We start from the raw sequence: 20,034 nt of genomic DNA, 5'->3' as shown, positions 1-20,034 counted from the left end.
ATTTGAAACAGTTTAAATGGACAAGAACTAGATGAACCTAGAAACTTCTATGAGTACCTGCCAAGGCATACCAGAGGCTTGTCTGCTTCTTCTGTCAGGACTGGCTATACCGGGAACCAACTGACATTATAAGCAGTGTAAGTTTTAGATAATCAGTTCCTGTTCCCTTTGTAACTGAAAAAGCTGGAGAAGGAGTGTCACACCACCTTGAAAAGGCAAAAAAATGTTATTGCCCGTTTTCTTTTGAGGCACGGCCATCTGGGCATAGATCCATCTCACTGAAGATCTGAATCACTGTTTCACATTCATGAGTAGCCTGTGTGATGGCTTCAATGGTTAGGTCCGCCCCTTGATCACCAATCTGTAGGTTTTAGGTCTCTCTCTAAATGTCCTGATATTTCATGGACCCACTAGCTATGAATAACTCATCAAGATCCCAGTCCAGGTCTACTTGAGTCACTTAAATTCTGGCAGCCTGGCCTACCTGCTCTTTGTTTCGGTGTTCTTCAGTGGTGTTGCCTTTGGGCTTGTGAGCACCTGTATGACATGTACCTTTACAGTAATGCTTTCTACCCAGGCAGCAATGTCTTGCCAGAAGGCAGCAGTCCAGATGAGTTTACCCCTGCACGGCCAGTTGGTCTGTTTCCAATGATGCAGCCACTCTCACAGGGCATCTGCCACCATCGATGAGTCAGTATTGACATAGAGTACTGGATGCTTGTCTCGTTCAGCTATCTCTAGAGCCAGCTTCTGGAAACTGGCTCGACTTTGATGGCTTTGACAACTTGTTGTGTAGGGCTCTACACAGCAGCCTTCCACTTCTAATGGTTTCCTACAACACAACAGGATCCACTGGTAAACAGACCATACTGCTTTTCACCTTCTGATAACTCATTATATGGTGGCACTTCTTGCACGAGTCATGTCCTTGAGTGATGCTCTGAAATTTATGCCTTCTGATGAGTCCATGATCTCTTCCAGGATTCCTGGGTGGCTGGTGTTCCTCATCCAAGCTTGTTGCATGACAAACGCTGCCCACTTACTCTATGCAGCGTCCTTTGAACATCCAGTACAGCACAGGCAATCATGGTGCCAAGAAGAGCTGTGCTTCTGTACCAACAACTTCTGAAGCAGCTCAGCCCTGCTTGTACACTGCTAGTATCTCTTTTTCAGTCAGAGGGTAGTGGGCCTTGGATCCTATATACCTCCAGCGCCAAAACCCTAAAGGCTGACCTTGTATTTCTCCAGGTGTTTTCTGTCAGAGGCTCCAGTTGAGGCCATGGTCCCCAGCTGCAATGTAGAGTATGTTTCTCACAGCCGGTCCCATCCAGATGGGCCCAAGGGCTACCGCACGAACTATCTCCTCTTTGATCTGTTCAAAGGCCCATTGTTGCTCAGGGCCCCACTCAAAATAGTTCTTCTTTAGGGTCACTCAATAGAGAGGGCTCACAAGCTGACTGTTAACCTGACATGCACATGCATTCTCCAGTAATCCACGATGCCTAGACAAGCCTGTGTTCCTTTCTTGTTCGCTGGTGGGGACATAGTTACTATCTTATTGATTGCAGCCCCAGGGGTGTGACAATGTCCATCTTGCTGTTTTAGTCCCAAGAACTGGATCTCTTGTGCAGGTCCTTTGACCTTGCTTTGGTTTTATGGCAAAACGAGCTTTCCGAATGATCTGCATGATTCTTCTCCCCTTCCCAAACACTTCCTCTGCTGTGTTGCCCCATACAATTATGTCATCCATGTATTGCAGGTGTTCAGGGGTTTCACCCTGTTCCAGTGCAGTCTGTATCAGTTAAAGACTGCTAGGTAGGTAGGGCTGTGCTTCCAGCCCTGAGGCAGTCAGTTCCAGGGGTATTGGACACCCCGCCACATGAAAGGAAACTGTGGCCTGCACTCTGCTGCCAAATGAATAAAGAAAAATGCCTTGGCAATATCAACTGTGGCATACTGCTTGGCTGCCTTTGACTCCTGTTCCTACTGGAGTTCTAGCTTGTCCCACACGGCAACACTCAATGGTGGCATCACTTTGTTCAGGCCATGAGAGTTCACTCTTACCCTCCACCCTCTGTCAGACTTTTGCACTGGCCTTATGGGACTATTTAAGAGTTATTAAGTCTTGCTTATCACTTCTTGGCTCTCCAATAGATGAATCAACTTATAGATGGTAACCAGGGAGTCTCAGGTGGTGCGACACTGCCATTGGTGCACCGTCATGGTAACAACCAGCACCTGCTGTTCTTTGTCATGCAGCAACCCTACAATGGAGAGGTCAGGCAAGGCAGACAGTTGTTTAATCTTCTTTGTATCCACTGTGGCCACACCAAAGTCCCACCAGTACCTTCCTGGGTCCTTGAAATACCCTCTCCTGAGGTAGCTTATGCCAAGGATACATGGAGACTCCAGGCCATCACAATACGGTGCTTCTGCCATTTGTCCCCTGTTAGGCTCACCTCAGCCTCCAACACAGACAACTGTTGGCATCCCTCCTGTCACTCCACAAATCCAGATGGGTCCCGCCCCCTCCTACCCTGACAGCTTTATAGTACACTGTGTACAAGTATCCACCAAAGCCTTATAACCCGATGGATCCAATGTGCCACGCCATCGAATCCATACAGTCCATTAAATTTTGTTACCCCCTTCCTCTGCCTAGCCAGAGGCAGGGACCCTTTACTCCTGATTGTAGTATTCACTCTCTGACTCCCATGGTGTCAGACAGGAAGTCTCTTCATCAGACTCAGGAGAAGAGGCATTTTCAGCCTTTATTCTGTGTCAGGGGGTCTGCTGGTGGCTTTCCACTGTCTTGGCAGCAACTGGTGCAGCAGACTTTTTGGTTGGTCCCTTCTTAGCGGCTGTCTTCCCCTGCAGTTCAGGTACATGGGCTTCTAGCTTCGAGGTGAGTGCACCGTCCCTCTTCCTCATGTCCTACCCCAGCCATGCAGCAAGAACCAGACGGTGCCATGTGGTGTGCACCTAGGGCTCCCTTTCCCTCTGGCACAGGGAGGCTGACTCTATAGGGCACGCCTGACAGCCAAGACACTGCCTGTGGGGATGAGAAGTGGAGGGATTCTCTCTGAAACACCCCGGAACCAGCAAGATAGTCTCTCCACAATTAGTATCTCAACATGTGGCCAGTCCATCATCACCAGTGAGCTGGCATATGACACTGATGCTTTTTCCACAGACCTCCTCTACATGGCCCATGTGTACTGGATGTCATGCAGATCTGTGGAGACCTATTTGTTGTCCGGGTCACTGTAGACCACCTCCACCACTGCTAATTCTCTTAGATACTGAACACCTCCCTCAGCAGGAGTTCAATTGCCTCAGTAATTGACAAGATCACCCTTGAGAGGACACCTCACACTCAACAGGAACCACCTCTAGAGGCTGCAGACTGTCAACTGTCTTCTGATTTCTTTGTTGATTCCCTGGTCCCTAGCAAGGGACCCCAGCTGCTGGACCTCCCTACCCTCAATTCCTGACTATCCCCTCCAGCATCCCAGCATTTGAGCAACCAGGCAGCAATATGCTTGCCTGGCCCGCAGCCATAATTTTTCTGCATATCTTATATCTTGGAGCTTGCTCAGGGTTAGGGATGGGGTGGTTTCTGTCTCTTGGATGACTTCTATCACTTTATCCTTATGTTTCCCTGCCAAAGGACTGGCTTCCTCATCAGACTCTTCCTTCTCCTCCTCCTTTACTAATTGATGGTATAGTCCTGTTGACCTCCACTGCCAGTGCTTCCTTTTTACTACTGGGGCAATCATTATGGTTGAGGTTTGGGTCCCTGTCTCAATCATTGTGTCCTTAGAAGCAGAGGCCCACTTTCCCCTGTTGCTGCCACAGTGCTAGACAGAGGCCCAACAGGGACAGACCAAGACCCAAAACAGTGCTAGGAGCTGCTGGGTCTCACTGAGGTAGGCAAGGCATCCTTCCATCAAGTGGTGTGCCAATTCAATGGGATTGCATGCCTGTTCAGGTGTAAAATCCCAGGTTACAGGAGGTGATAACAGCCCTAGGCACCTGCCCAAACCCTCCTACATGCCCTGTCACCCAGGGATCGACTGCCTCGGGGCATGTTTCTCTGTCAGCTCAACAACAAGTTGTTTACTCTTACACAAGGACCAAACCAGCTTCCACGCATTCAACAACAAGCCAACAATGTTACATAATGGGATCAAACATCTTATGTAAGGATGTACAAAAAACTCAGGAGCCCACACAACAGAGCTGGACACATCAATCCCAGAGGAGAAAAGGGAGGTGTAATCCCTTGTTCTCTCCGCGAGGTAGCTCATGCAGCACAGGAACAGCACCACAGCCAGGGCTGTATGCCAGTCCAGGCATATGGCCATTGCTTTTATCAAAATGTTTCCAAGCACAGCAAAATACATTGATAAGCAAGCAGCAAGAGCTGAAAGCAGCCATTGAAAAGCCCTAGACTCTAATACACAGTAAAGCAAGCAAACTCTGTGACCAACCCAGGAGCCTGCCAATTAACAAATTAACATGCTCAGATCACAACTGTCATTACCTCAAGCCCCACGCTGGGTGCTAAAAAGGACTGTGATGGGTTGACCCAGCCAATGGCCAAACACTCACACAGCTGCTCACTCACTCCTGTTTCCCATGGGACAAGGAGAAAATAGAAGTAAGGTGAGAAGACTCATGGATTGAGAGAATGACAGTTTAATAGGGAAAACAAAAGCCACGTGCACAAGCAAAGCAAGAAGAGGAATTCATTCATTACTTCCCATGGCCAGGCAGATGTCCAGGCACTTCCTGGAAAGCAGGGCCTCAGCACACATAATGGTTGCTTGGGAAGAAAAATGCCATAACCATGACCTTCACTGCTTTGTCCGCCTTTCCCTGAGCTTTTATTGCTGAGCATGCCATTATATGGCATAAAACATCCCTTTGGTCAGTGTGGGTCAGCTGTCCTGGCTGTGTCTCTCTCACTCAGCCTCTTGCTCACCCCCAGCCTACTCCCTCCAGGGGGAGTTGGGGGCAGGGCAGGGTGGACTAGGAAAGAGAGATAGCCTTGACACTACGCAAGCACTGTTCAGCAATAGCCAAAACATCCCTGTGTTATCAACACTGCTTTAGCCACAAATCCAAAGCACAGCACCATATGGACTGCTATGGAGAAAGTTAATTAAATCCATCCCAGCGAGACCCAGTACAATCACCCTCTGAGGGAGTCCCCTTTCCTCACTTCCACTGTCTGTAAAGTAAAGACTTTTAAGATGGTACCCATGATCCATGAGGGAAGCAGGGAATACTGAAAGCTTGTCACAGATGAGGATACACAACCTAGTTTCTCTCTAGGTGAGTCCCAGCTGCTGAATCAACTCTCCTTTCTCCACTTCCCACCCAAAGCTCTTCCCCACACAAGTGTTGACACTTACAGTTCTGTGACGTTCTCCTTTTGCATTTAAATAAGCTTTGATTGCAGCCAAACCTGCATACTCTCCTTGGGCTCCACTGCAAGAGGAACACACTGTTACACAAACCAGAAAGTGCCAGCTCTCTACTGACACTTCAAAATTGTCCAGCCCTAATCCTTCTCAGTGGCTTTAGGCAAGTATCAGCAAGTTAAAAGCAGCACATCCCATGGATTAAATCACAAATTGACAAGCATTAATGAACAGCTCTTGCCTCTTTTGCAAACAGTAGATGAAAAAAGTTATGCCATTTTACATGCTTACACTATGATGTTAAATTCTTTTGCTGACTAAGTTGATCCCCATTTCTGCACCTAGCAGGGGACCATGTGCTTGACTACAGAGAGGCAAACTAACACTGAAATGTATAGGAAAGTGTACGCAGTGAAACAAAAGAACTTCAGTGACATCTTAAGTGTAGAGTAAGCCCTTGCTGCTCATTTTGTATCAAAACTACTAACGGACATAAACAGGCTCAGCAGTACTCATTCAGCTCTGCTTTATTTATTTCAGTGAGCATGCAGATCCTACGCATTTTTCAGTCAAACCTACTATTACCTAGTGCATCAAATATCAGTATAAACAATCATATAGTTGCCAGCTCATACAGGTTATTCCTATTCCAAATCTTTAATTTTAGCTCACAGGAGGATATCAGTAACATCACCATTTTAAGCAAGCAATGGTGGTGAAATCAGCCTTCATAGAGAGGAAAACATGGGAAAAAAGATTAAAAGAATAGAAAAGACCAAATCATTAAACTTTTAGAAGAGATGAGACAAAACAAGGGTCTGCAGTTTTGAAAAAACAAACCTTGTTTTTATCAAATTTAATTTTAGAAACTTCTCCCATTTTTGGCTTGCACAATTTCTTTAGAGATAAGTTTTTGGAATCATGTTAATGAACAAATGTTCAGAAAGAATTTCCTACCTGTTTGGTTGGAAGGAGATTTTGTCATAGCCAGTAATCTCACATAGGTCTTTCTCTAAATCCTTGAAAAGCTGCTGATACCCTTGAGCTTGATCCAGGGGCACAAAAGGGTGGATGTTGGCAAATTCCTTCCATGAAATAGGCTATTAAGAAAAAAAAAAGTGCTGTCAAGACAACTCTGTTTTGTTGTTAAACTCTATCAAGGAAAGAGGCTGCCCTGTGCTCAAATAAAAATCAAACTTTTCTTGTGCAGCAAGACAAGTTCCCAGCCTCATTGTAGGATGTGGCCTGGCCGAACAGAGAGCTTTGGCTAGAACTCAGGAGAAAAAGGAGAGTTTATGATCTTTGGAAGAAGGGGCAGGCAACTCAGGAGGACTACAAGGATGTTGTGAGGTTATGCAGGAAGAGGATTAGAAGGGTCAAAGCCCAACTAGAACCTAATCTGGCTACTGCCATAAAAGACAATAAAAAATGTTTCTATAAATACACTAGCAACAAAAGGAGGGCTAAGGAAAATCTCCATCCTTTACTGGATGCAGGGGGAACATAGTGATACAGGCTGAGGTACCTAATGCCTTCTTTGCCTCAGTCTTTAATAGTAAGACCAGTTGTTCTCTGGGTACCCAGCCCCCTGAGCTAGAAGTCAGGGTCGGGGAGCAGAATGAAAGTCCCATAATCCAAGGGGAAGTGGTTAGCGACCTGCTACACCACTTAGACACACAAAAGTCTATAGGGCTGGATGGGATCCACCCAAGGGTACTGAGGGAACTGGTGGAAGTGCTGACCAAGCCACTTTCCATCATCTATCAGCAGTCCTGGCTAACTGGGGAGGTCCCAGTTGACTAGAGGTTAGCAAACATGATGCCCATCTACAAAAAGGGACAGAAGAAGGATGCAAGGAACTACAGGCCTGTCATTCTAATCTCAGTCCCGCAGAATGTTATGGAGCAGATCATCTTGAGTGCCATCATGCAGCACATATGGGACAATGAGACAATTAAGACCTAGTCTGCATGGGTTTATGAAAGCCAGGTCCTGCTTTACTAACCTGATCTCCTTCTATGACAAGGTGACCTGCTTAGTGGATGAGGGAAAGGCTGTGGATGTTGTCTACCTGGACTTTAGTAAAGCCTTTGACGCCATTTCCCACAGCATTCTCCTGGAGAAACTGGCTGCTCATGGCTTGGACAGGTGTACTCTTTGCTGGGTAAAAAACTGGCTGGATGGCCGGGCCCAAAGAGTGGTGGTGAACAGAGTTAAACCTGGTTGGCAGCCGGTCACAAGTGGTGCTCCCCAAAGCTCAGTACTGGGGCCAGTTCCATTTAATATCTTTATCCCCTGGACAAGGGGATTGAGTGCATCCTCAGTAAGTCTGCAGATGACACCAAGTTGGGCAGGAGTATTGACCTGCTGGAGGGTAGGAAGGATCTACAGAGGGACCTGGACAGGCTGGATCAATGGGCTGAGGCCAACTGTATGAGGTTCAACAAGGCAAAGTGCCAAGTCCTGCAGTTGGGTCAGAACAACTCCATGCAATGCTACAGGCTTGGGGAAGAGTGGCTGGAGAGCTGCCTGGCAGAAAAGGACCTGGGGGTGTTAGTCAACAGCCAGCTGAATATGAGCCATCAGTGTGCCCAGGTGGCCAAGAAGGCCAATGGCATCCTGGCTTGTATCAGAAATAGTGTGGCCAGCAGGACCAGGAAGGTGATAGTGCCCCTGTACTTGGCACTGGTGAGGCTGCACCTTGAGTACTGTGTTCAGTTTTGGGCCCCTCACTACAAGAAACACATTGAGATGCTGGAGCGTGTCCAAAGAAGGGCAACGAAGCTGGTGAAGGGTTTGAAGCACAAGTCTTATGAGGAGCATCTGAGGGAACTGGGGTTGTTTAGCCTGGAGAAAAGGAGGCTGAGGGGAGACCTTATTGCTCTCTACAAGTACCTGAAAGGAGGTTGTAGCGAAGTGCGGGTCGGTCTCTTCTCCCTATTAACAAGCAGTAGGAGAAGAGGAAATGGCCTCAAGTTGTGCCAGGGCAGGTTTAGATAGGATATTATGAAAAATTTCTTCACTGAAAGGGTTGTCAAGCATTGGAACAGGCTGCCAAGGGAAGTGGTTGAGTCTCTATCCCTGGAAGTATTTAAAAGACGTGTGGATGTGGTGCTTAGGGACATGGTTGAGTGGTGGACCCGGCAGTGCTACGTTAACAGTTGGACTTGATGATTTTAAAGATCTTTTCCAACCTAAAAGATTCTATGACTCTATGATTTCCAGTAACTTTTTTTAACATTCAGATGATGCTTAAAAATCCTTAGTTTCTCCTCCTAGGTCACCTACCCTTATGTAGAGCTGTGGGATCACAGAGCAGAGAGGAGTCGTGGAATAGTACATAACAATCAGTTTGTTTCACACAGTTTTGTTTCTATCCATTTTAATTAGAAGGGAATATACAAGACAGAAAACAGTGAAGGGCGAAGACACAGAGAAGGCAGTAAGAGAAAGGGGACAAAGGAAACTGAGTGAAAGATCAAAGAAAGAAGCCAACAGGGAGAGAGCAAATTCATTCAGAGTCAAAAAGTCAATTGATACCCAAACAGCCTGGATAAGGCTCTGCTTCATTTGCTACAAGCTCAAAAAATGAAGATATCTGGGGACTCCAGCTCCTCACTTGGGGAAAAGGAGTGCTATCCTAAGAAATAGCAAACTGACAAAGAAGATGAATTGCCAGTCCCACCTGACTCTTTCCGTATTTCTGAGGATTTGACTGTAAGATTTGTAAAGCAGACAGAAGTTAGGTACTGCAACACCACATGAGGGAACAGGACTGTGATACCTAATTCCAAAAATTATTTTCATTATTTTTTTCAGAATGGAGTCTTCAAAGCCACTCACTCTCCTGTTGTTGCTGCACTGCTACTGTGCTTTTTGGAGCTTTTTTGCTAGCGGGAAAGGGAGCTGATGACTTTAGCTACTTCTGAAACTGCCGCCTCAGTTGGAGTACTAGACCAAAAGCACTCTTTACTTCTCTACAGTGACACTGGCCAGATGATAGTTTACTCATGTGGGTCTGCAGTAAGACAGTATTATTGCAACTTACTGTAAGTTCAGCTGAACTATTGAGCTTCATGGTGCAGGACCCCTAAAAATACAAACACATTTGTTAGTATTTATTGAAATATACAAATATGTATGTAAGTACCTAATTTTTTCTCTTTTTGGTAAATACCTACCAAAGGAATCATGCTGTGAACAAGGGAAATATCTTTGTTTTCTAATCTTTTCATGTACCGCACAATATTTGTCTCAGAGTGATAGCTGGAAAACACAAAATGTGGTGTTAAGGCAAGCAGATTAGCTATACCAGCTGGTTGATCTGTGCTCTAACACAGGAAGAGCCAAAAAAAAGAATTAAGACTGAGGATAGTTTTTAATATATACTAGATACTTCTTTCCAAATCGGTACTTTATGCTTGTTAATAGCAACGTGGATGAAAAATGCCTATTATCATTCACTCAGAAATGCTATCAGTAAATATGGAATACAAGAGCTCTAGTAAGTCTGCTGATACTACGTCCTTGTACTGCTGATACTACTAGGTTGTTGAGTGCAGCAGATTAATGGAAAACACATCCCCCATGTCATGTGACCATAAGTATTGCTTTGCTCATTTAAAACGTGAAAGATATCTAAAAAAGCTACTAAATGTATTACTTTAGAGTAACAAGTGACTGTGTGAATACAGCTACAAAACTGTGCTCAAGTGATGCCAGTACCACTTTTGAAAGGAGATACTTTCAGATTCCATTAAAATATCAGATATACAGCAATTTCACAAACCTGTTGAAAACTTGATGTGTCAAGAATTTGGAAGTTCTCTTAAATGGGGTGCTAAGGATGCCTTTGGATTCCTCACCCATACCCTCAGCAATTAGTTCCTTTGACACAAAGAAACATGGAGTCAAATATTTTCATGGAAATTTCTCTTTTCACAGTCAATTTCCATCAGAACTGGCTTACCTCAAGATTTAATCAGCTCTTTAGGTAAAAAAACCCCACTTTATTAGCATACATAGCTGTATATATCTAGCATGACAACAGCATTATATTAAAACTGAGTACAGATGTCTCAATAGTCCTCGTCTTGGAAGTATTGCTGCTATTTACTAATGACATGCAACAAAAATTCCAGTGGGAGAGAAATAATTGACCACCATGTCCTAACCCCCACAAAACAAATAATAGCCTAAATGCAAGGTGTCCAAGCTGACTGAAAGGACTAAGTGTCACAATCAGAAAATGGCATTATTCAGCTACATAAATCATTGTTATCTCATACTGCCTCTTTCTTTAAGAAAGGATCTGAAATTCTCAGTATTTAAGAAATGGTCATCATATAGACACCCACTGTCCCAAGAGCAGTTTTGCTTTTCACTAAACTTCTGAAACATTTGTATAATTTAATCCATATGATCTATTGTCTACTTACAGCTGAAGACTCGCAACCAAAAATCCATAATATGTCATCTAGGTCTTTCTCATTTACAGTTTCATCAAGTGATACTCCAAGCTACGGATAAAAGCAACAGTAATTACTCCAAGCTCTTAATTCCCAAGGCATAGTATATTTATTCTGGTCGAGAAAAAATATTCCAGAAACACAGAAGGAAAAAAGAAGAAAAAGTCAACCTAGCCAACAATATGTAAATGTCGCTTCATTTTATGTAATAGATACATAAATTTATCTTATTTACATAAAATTTTCCAATTCCTACCTTTTCCCTGCTAAACCATCCAAGACAGATGGCTCACAAGCTTCAAGACTTGTGATCTCACTTCTAGCATTTCTAAGTGTTTTCCACTTAATAGGAGAAGTGCCCATTTTGCTAGACCACCCCCTCACCCATCCCATTTTACAGAACACGGTAGACTTTGCCAAAATGTGGTTTAGATTTCAATCTGTCTTTAAACACTGCCACAGGACCTCAATTCTGGAGGTCACCTTGCATTTCGTCATTAAGTTTTAGAGTCTCTCCACTCTAGCCCTTAGTGGCATATTTAACATGAAACAATTAGATAATCTTTTTACATAGGCTCAAGTTCAGTACATCACTTAACAACTTCATTCTTTATATTATCTTTATAATTGATCGATATATTTGAGCAAATTACAAGATGTCTTAAATAATTTTGTTCTGTTTAGCACATATAAGGACTAGAAATTCAATGCAGAAAGACATGCTATAAAATGTCTGAAAGGTTTAGGGAGTTGCTTACTCTGCCATCACTATAAATCCGAAAATTTATCTTTCTAAGAGCCGCCCTGTCCAAAACCTCTTTCACTGAGCATCCACATGTGATCGTCAAGGTATCAAAGAACAGATCATGATGGAGTTTATGACCAGCTCGCCTGAGACCTACAAAAAACAGTAAGTTAATTCTATTAGCTGCATACTGTATTGCTTGCTTACACAGTACTTGTGTAACAATACTATCAATCTCACAAGTAAATGCTTTTACATAATAAAGCAAAATATTCCCCTTATGTACAGAGCAGTAACGTCACCAGATATTTAGTGAAATGTCACTGCGCATGAAATGCATCTAAATCAGATTCAGACCTAATTAATAATGCAGACTGAGTCTAGGGAAGATCCTTCTGATACATCAAATTTGTAATATATACAGTAGCAGAATTGGTATATGAATGCAATAAGGACAAGATCACAAGACTAGAAAGAAAAATTTTATTATATAAATGGATATTAACCGTCATGGAGCTTGCTATAACAAAGTGTAGAGTCTTCGTGCTTTTCATAGCAGCAAGAGGTCTTCCAGCTAAACTGGCAAATGAAGCATGGATAATCGCGGCAATCATTCCTCAATGCCCAGCATTCCAGTTCTGCATAGCTCCTTCTGACAGCAATGATAGTCATGCCAGTGAAAAAAAACTACCAGACCAATACTCCAGCTGCAATCATTATTTTCTTCTACAGATTCTGTGCTTTTGGTCAGGTGTTAAGCTTTGGGATTTCAGTGTTCATAGCAGGTATGATACTCCACCCAACTTAACTGAAATGCCCCTATTTCTTTAATCTCATTTATTACCTATTTTTGCTATGTTATTAATACTCTTTGCAGATTTCTGTGTGTAAACAAGGATGGACCAGTAAGTGAAGCACAGACCTTGCAGCTGGAAAACAGCATTTGAATCTTATCATCTAGAGGCCCGCTGTGTAGACTTCTGTTAGTTTCCCAAGGAAACAGAAGTAATGCTTGCAAGGTCATGTCACATAGATATCTAATTCTTGGATGTCATAATCAGAAGTAGACAAAAATATTAGCTATGAATTTTGTATTAAAATGGTCTCTCTAGAGTTGAGAGAACACACATCTGCTGGCAAAAAAACCTTGGAAGTTTATTTAAGAAGATGTATTATTTAAGAAGGTGTAAGAATTTAAGAACAGTTTCTGCAGACATTAAATACCCACCTTCAGCCAAGATTAGAGTAGCATTGTGTACCCGTCTTGCAATATGCCTTAATCCATCAGACCCATGGTATACACCAAACATGGCTGCCATGTTAGCCAGAAGAGCCTAGGATCCAAATACAGTTTAGGACATCATCATCATTATTATTATCATCATCATCAATCATCATCATCATCATCAAAGATTACTTCATGTTAGTTTAGTGGAAGTTTCTTTAGCACCCAGGGACAATCACATATCCTTAGCTGATGTTATATTTGAATATGTGCTGCCTACGGGAAAGGCAAAATACATTTACGAAACTGTAAGCACCGATTATGAATTCAATGCCCTTTGAAACGTAACTTAAATTCAACTACTGCAACAAAGATGTTTGAAGACTCTCAAGTAAAGCTAGGGTCACAGGAAAATCATTGTTTAGTATTGGTACGAATCATTTATGGAATATCTCATGATAAATAATTAAGCTTATTTTAACATTAATAACCCCTCCTCAAAATCTGGCACAACATTAAGAGCATGAGCAAAGCATTGATAGGAGCAGAAAAAGTTAGGAACTTTTCTGGCTGAAGGTCTGTGGAGGCATGCTGAAGGTAACTATTTTAGATAATTACTTACTTAATCATGGTATTCACCTGTAAAGATAGCTCTTTGGTGATGTAATATTTTTGCATCAAATCACATAGACAAAAATAGCAGTTGTGACAATTTGAACAAGTAGGTTTAGAATTTCAAAATGGATTTTTTTTTTGCCTTGAGTGGGCAATTTCAGACCATTAGAATTCCTTTCTCATTTATTAAGAAATCTGTCTCATTCAAAACAAACACAGCACTACTCAGTGGTGTTCACCCTATGAGACAGATGGACTCATGCCACTGCATGAATTCAGGGCTAAAGTCTTTACTAAAGGAAACAGGTATTAATACCCACTTTTCAAGCAGCGTTCCATTTTTCAAAGGACTCAAAACAAATGCACAAACACCAGAATATTTCAATGTTCTTCATTTTTCTAGTAAAAACTCTCAAAAGTAAAGCTAACCCAAATTACTGTGATGTTAGGACTATAATCTTATGATGTAACTTTGTCCTTTCTACTGCCGAAAATAAAGCATGACAAGTTACCTGTGCTGTGCAGATGTTGCTGGTAGCTTTATCCCTCCTGATATGCTGCTCTCGTGTTTGCAAAGCAAGTCGGTACACTTCCTTTCCATTTGCATCTCTAAGTCACAAGCGAAAATGTTGCTTCTGTTACTTTAAAATTACAGTAACTTAAGACATTGGGCTCTATGCATGCTAATCTGAAACTAATTATCTATCCTCAGAGACAGGAAGGTGCTGGACAGAATAAAGCATAAGTCAGGACAGTTGTGATATGAAACAGAGAGTGAGACTAAAGTCTCTAGATTTCTATTTATATAATGCCTGGCAATGTGTACAGTCAGGTAGAGCACACAGTGAGTTTTCTAGGCATACTACACCAAAACTTGGTATTTGCCACAGATTATTGCAACTGCTTTAACTGAATAGTAATCCAGAACTTATTTTGAACAAACACTGAGAAGGCACCACCTTTTCTAATGACATCAAGTAAGAGCATGTTGGGTTTGTATATAAAAATAACCCGACCAACAAGGTTGTGTAAAATAACTGAAAGGGCTCTGGCCAATCCATCCTTTAAGAGGTCCTTTTGTAGGGTTCCTAACATGTTAAGAAGTGGAGAGGTAAGAGCCAATCTAGTATCCTTTAAAAGTATGAAAACTTTCAGAACAAGCACAAAAAGAAACGGACAAACTACGTACACATATATATAAATATACATATATATGTACACGTCAGCGTTTGAATAGCTAGACTACCTGCTTCAAGTACTTGCGCACCAATTATAGGATATTTAAATAATTTTTACTCTAGCAGTTGTTTGGGGATTTTGACTCTACAGCTTAGTTTATCATCAGTCCATCCATAGGGATCTTGACAGGCTGGAGAAATAGGCTGACAGGAACCTCATGAGGTTCAACGAGGGGAAGTGCAAAGTGCTCCACCTGGCGAAGAACCCTAAGCACCAGTACAGGCTGGGGTCCACCCAGCTGGAAAGCAGCTTGGCAGAAAAGACCCTGGGAGTCCTGGAGGACAGCCAAAAATGTGGCCATGCAGCAAAGGCAGCGAATGGTATCCTGGGCTGCATTCAGCAAAGCTTTGCCAACAAGTCAAGGGAGGTGATCCCTGCCCTCTCCTCAGCACTTGTGAGGCCACACCTCGAGTACTGTTGGATCCTAGGCATTGGGAACAAAAATCCAGGAGGATCCAAACACAGACCCACCATCAGTGAAGAAGGAGTTAGTATGTGAATTAGCACAGGAGCTTGACCCCTACAAATCGGTGGGCCCTGACGCCATCCACCTGAGGGTGTTGAGAGAGCTGGCTGATGTCATTGCGGGGCCACTCTCTATAATCTTTGAGAAGTTATGGAGATCAGGGGATGTCCCAGAGGACTGGAGGAAGGCCAATGTTATCCCTATCTACAAGAAGGGCTCAAGGGAGGATCCGGGTAATTATAGGCCCATCAGTCTTACTTCAATCCCTTGGAAAGTCATGGAATGGACCCTCCTGGGGGCCATCATGAGTCAAATGAAGCATGTGATCGGGAAAAGCCAACACGGCTCCACCAAGGGCAGATCTTGCCTGACAAATCTGGTGGCCTTCTATGATAAAGTGACCTGCTCAGTTGACATGGGGCGAGTGGTCGACGTTGTCTACTTGGACTTCTCCAAGGCCTTCGATACGGTTCCCCACGGCCTCCTCCTGGAGCAACTGATGCGTTATGGCCCGGACAAGTGGTCTGTGCAGTGGGTGAGGTCACAAGTGGGGTCCCCCAGGGATCGATATTGGGCCCAACGCTATTCAATATCTTCATAAGCGATCTGGATAACGGGATCAAGTGTAGCCTGATGAAGTTCGCAGATGACACCAAATTGAGTGGGGAAGCAGACACTCTGGAAGGGAGAGCCACCCTGCAGGAAGATCTGGATAGGCTGGCAAGAACCTCATGAAGTTTAACAAAGACAAGTGTAAGGTCTTGCACCTGGGAAAACATAATCTGGGAGTGCAGCTCAGACTGGGATCCACCTGGCTAGAGAGCAGCTCCGTGGAAAGGGACCTGGGGGTCCTGGTGAACACGAAGCTCAACGTGAGTGAACAGTGTGCTGCTGCGGCCAAGGCGGCCAATAGGATGCTGGGTTGCATCAAAAAGAGCATCACCAGCAGAGATAAAGAAGTCATTACCCCTCTCTACTCAGCACTTGTCACGCCACACCTGGAATACTGTGTACAGTTCTGGTCCCCGTTATACAAAAAAGATGTGGACAGGCTGGAGGGGGTCCAGAGAAGGGCCACCAAGATGATCAAGGCTCTGGGAAGCCTGCCGTATGAGGATAGGCTGAGAGAGCTGGGTTTGTTCAGCCTTGAGAAAAGGAGGCTTAGAGGTGATCTCATCACGGTGTACCAGTACTTAAAGGGGAGCTACAAAGAAGATGGAGACTCCCTTTTCACAAGGTGTCACATAGTGAGGACAAGGGGTAATGGGTACAAGTTACTCCCAGGGAGATTCCGATTGGACACAAGAGGTAAATTTTTCACAATGAGAACAGGCAATCATTGGAATAATCTCCCCAGGGAAGTGGTTGACTCCGCTATGCTGAACACATTTAAGACTCAGCTGGACATTGGTGCTGGGCCGTCTCGTCTAGATTGTGCTAGAAAGGTTGGACGAGATGATCCTCGAGGTCCCTTCCAACCTGGTATTCTATGATTCTATGATGCTATGATACTCTGTCCAGTTCTGGGCTCCTCAGAACAAGAGAGATACGGAGGTACTGGAGAGAGTCCAGTGAAGGGCGACAAAGATGTTGGAAGGGACTGGGCCACCTCTCCTATGAGAAAGGCTGAGAGAGCTGGGATGGCTCAGCCTGGAGAAGAGAAGGCTCTGGGAAGACCTCATCAATGTATATAAATACCTGCAGGGAGGATGCAAAGAGGATGGAGCCAGGCTTCTATCAGCAATGCCCAGTGACAGGACCAAAGGCAATGGGTGCAGACTGAAATACAGGAGGTTCCTCCTGAACATAAGGAAACACTTTTTCACTGTGAGAGTGACTGACTGCTAGCACACGTTGCCCAGAGAAACTGTGGAGTCTCCTTCCTTGGAGATCTTCAAAAGACATCTGGACATGGTCCGGGGCTATTGGCTCTAGGTCACCCTGCTTGAGCAGGAGGGTTAGACCAGATGACCTCTGGAGATTCCTTCCAACCTCAATCACTCTGTGATTCTGTGATCAAAAACTTATAAAAAATCCATGGCAGAAAGCTGCATTGAGAAAGTACCGTAGCTTTTTCCATATTAACATTTTCTTTTCCAGATTTCTTGAGATGCAGAAAGATGAAAGTAGATTAAAAATATTAAACTAGGTGTAGCCATAGAGCAGTAGCATGACCTTGATAAATAGAATTACTGTTCTTTTGTAAAAGATTGTACCAGACTTATGATCAAAATCTGAATTGGGGATCAGATTTCAGAACTATGAGTAAAGCCTAAGGATACCCTTAGAATAAGCAAGATGATTAAAACTGTATTTGAAAGAATATTACTACACAAATGAAATATTTCTAAGCTTATTGATAACTGTTAATGTCATTAGTTGTTTTGGTTACTGAAGTACTTCTGAATAGCTTCTGTGCCAAAGACATGCAGTCTTTCCAGTGACAATTACTTTGCATTTCTACTATTCCCAGTTAGATATCTTGTCAAAATTCAAAATATGTCACCAATAACAAGAATTAGAGGTAAGTTTTTGCACGCCATTTCTCTGCTTTGTTTAAACTTGACTAAAATTTGAACTAGATTAAGTTTCTTCTTGATTATTTGGGAGGTTCACTGAATTTTCTACTTCTTCCCATTTATGTTTTTAGTGACTGGATGTCAGCGAAAAAGGAATGACAGTACAGAATAAGCTGAATAAGTTAGCTTGCAAAGCCTCATGCCATCACAATTAGTCCTCTTTGGTATTTCGGTTATCTCTTCATCCCCCATTGCAGCAAGCACTATAGACAGTTCACAGCTTCATTCCACACAAATGCAATTCTTTAATCTTGCTCCCTAAAAATCGAAGGCAACTTTTATTCTCCCAGTTTTCAAGAAAAAAGGTGTTCGGTACAACACCATGGTCAGCCGTTATTCACACAGGCTTCACAAGATGGTGAATATTTATTTTGATTTTCCCTGAAGAGACTAATGGCAAAGGGAGCCCTTACCTTGTAACACCCACCATTCTGCCAGGCATCATTCTCACTAGATTTTCCTTGACAGCAAAGAATGCCGCGTGGGGTCCTCCATAGCAGAGTGGCACGCCAAACCTCTGGGAGTTACCCAGCACAACATCTACCCCAAACTCTCCAGGAGGCTTCAGAATACAGAGAGCCAGAAGATCAGTAGCGCAGCAGGCAAGAGTCTGAGAACAGAAGTGCACAGAGCAGTCAGCCTCTTTTCTGAACGACCGGTGTTTGCATGGGAGCTAAGTTTGAACAAGATATAGCTTCAAACAGTTCCTATCATTTGCACAGAGCTGAGGTGCAATGGTTGTAATGGTTGTAATGGTTATCAATTGCATGGAGCTGAAGAGTAATACTTTAGATGGTATCTCATGCAACACTTCTTAGTTTCTATGACTATGGCTGTTTGATGCATCAGATTGCAATCTGTGAGACTAACAAAATTTACTTTACCCCGTTCTGATGAGCTCTTTCAACAAGTTCAGAGAAGTCTTCCACCTTCCCTTCAGTGTCTGGATACTGAAATAATACTCCACTGACATCCTTTCCACTGAAATCCATCTCATGGGGTAATTTGAGCTCAGTAATAACACCAGTATAACTGGAAAACAAAAACATGCAGAGGACAACACATTCAAACCACTTGCTGCCTTGGAGTGATACTTAATATTATGTTTACATGGACTTACAGATGACTTTTTTCTTTAACATACAAAGAGTTGAACCTGCTTTGCAGCACTAAACATTGACAATGTTTCATGTCATGGTATATAGTACTGAAGAATAATTGCATTTGATATCATCATCAGTAATATGGAGCAAAGCAGAGCAGAGTATACATAAGCTACTTGATATCAACATTTTATGCTTTAGCATGTTTAACTTTGAGACCCAAGTCATATTTTTAGAAGCTGGTTACTTTAAACTGTAAACTTAAAATGGATTTAGCTTTCATTAAAAGAGAAGTTTTGCTATATAGGGTAATTAATTTCCTAGTTTAAAAAAATGACCAGATGGAATTCAATAATCAAATGTATATATTTGCACAAACAACTTTAAGAGGAAATTAAATATTTTCTTTTTATCAGATGTTTAGTCTCTTTTTAAACATCTTTAATTACTTTGCAGTTGTATTTGACTGGAAAAGTAGAAGTAACACCAAATGTTAACAGATTTCTGCTTCTATTTTGCAAAGAAAGCATAATCCTATATTCCAAAAATGTTAGGTATACGGTGAAGAGGCACAGATGAAAAATGATTCAATGTAAGTGAAAAAATATGGTGGAAAATGGAGAAAAACATTACTTTGCTCTAGTTTGGACCACTGCTATAGTTTGAGGGTGGCATCGGGCATCTACATAGAACTTCCTTCTTTTGTTGTGCCTGTTAAAAAGAAAAGGAAAAAAAGAAGGGTTACATATCAAGAATATATTGTTTTCCATAGAAATAAAATGGATTTGTTTTCTAAATGTGAGTTTTCCTAAGCTAAAAGGCAGTTTTAAATTTTGGTTCTCATAACCAAATTAAGTGTAAGATTGAAGGAAGGTTCTGGTCCATTCAAAATAAGAAAGGTCATTTCAGACACTCAAATGAGATTCATACATGACAAAAATTAAAACAGACTATGAAACAGAACAAGGAGCCAATTTAAGAAACTGCAGGAATGACTCCACACACACATACACTTTTAAAGGAATACAACTGTGGTCTTTAATACAGATTTTCAGTGTTGCCCTGGATAACCAAACATGAGCCCTCATATTAGTGAAATGGAGACTAAGACAGTTTTCCCTGTAAACATGATTTTGTGTCAGACTGATGTTGTAACTGAATAGTT

The 20,034-nt window shown here is 42.8% G+C and overlaps 1 protein-coding gene across 1 annotated transcript in view; it reads right to left on the bottom strand.

Moving 5' to 3' along the window:
- GLDC (glycine decarboxylase) overlaps positions 1 to 20,034 on the bottom strand; it is a 51,632-nt gene that overhangs the window by 12,266 nt on the left and 19,332 nt on the right. The window contains exons 5-16 of the mRNA XM_087741699.1: positions 19,503 to 19,580; positions 18,651 to 18,798; positions 18,180 to 18,376; positions 13,995 to 14,091; positions 12,871 to 12,976; positions 11,656 to 11,795; positions 10,868 to 10,948; positions 10,219 to 10,316; positions 9,611 to 9,695; positions 9,478 to 9,519; positions 6,387 to 6,529; positions 5,421 to 5,496 (exon numbers count right to left, since the gene is read on the bottom strand). Of these exons, the coding sequence (XP_087597825.1) occupies positions 5,421 to 5,496; positions 6,387 to 6,529; positions 9,478 to 9,519; positions 9,611 to 9,695; positions 10,219 to 10,316; positions 10,868 to 10,948; positions 11,656 to 11,795; positions 12,871 to 12,976; positions 13,995 to 14,091; positions 18,180 to 18,376; positions 18,651 to 18,798; positions 19,503 to 19,580 (1,291 nt within the window). The remainder of the gene's footprint in view (positions 1 to 5,420; positions 5,497 to 6,386; positions 6,530 to 9,477; positions 9,520 to 9,610; positions 9,696 to 10,218; positions 10,317 to 10,867; positions 10,949 to 11,655; positions 11,796 to 12,870; positions 12,977 to 13,994; positions 14,092 to 18,179; positions 18,377 to 18,650; positions 18,799 to 19,502; positions 19,581 to 20,034) is intronic.

Source organism: Nipponia nippon, unplaced genomic scaffold, assembly GCF_047370975.1.
Source record: "Nipponia nippon isolate SJK-2023a ecotype South Korea unplaced genomic scaffold, ASM4737097v1 scaffold_8, whole genome shotgun sequence".
Lineage (NCBI taxonomy): Eukaryota > Metazoa > Chordata > Aves > Pelecaniformes > Threskiornithidae > Nipponia > Nipponia nippon.
This window is presented reverse-complemented; position numbering and strand designations above follow the sequence as displayed.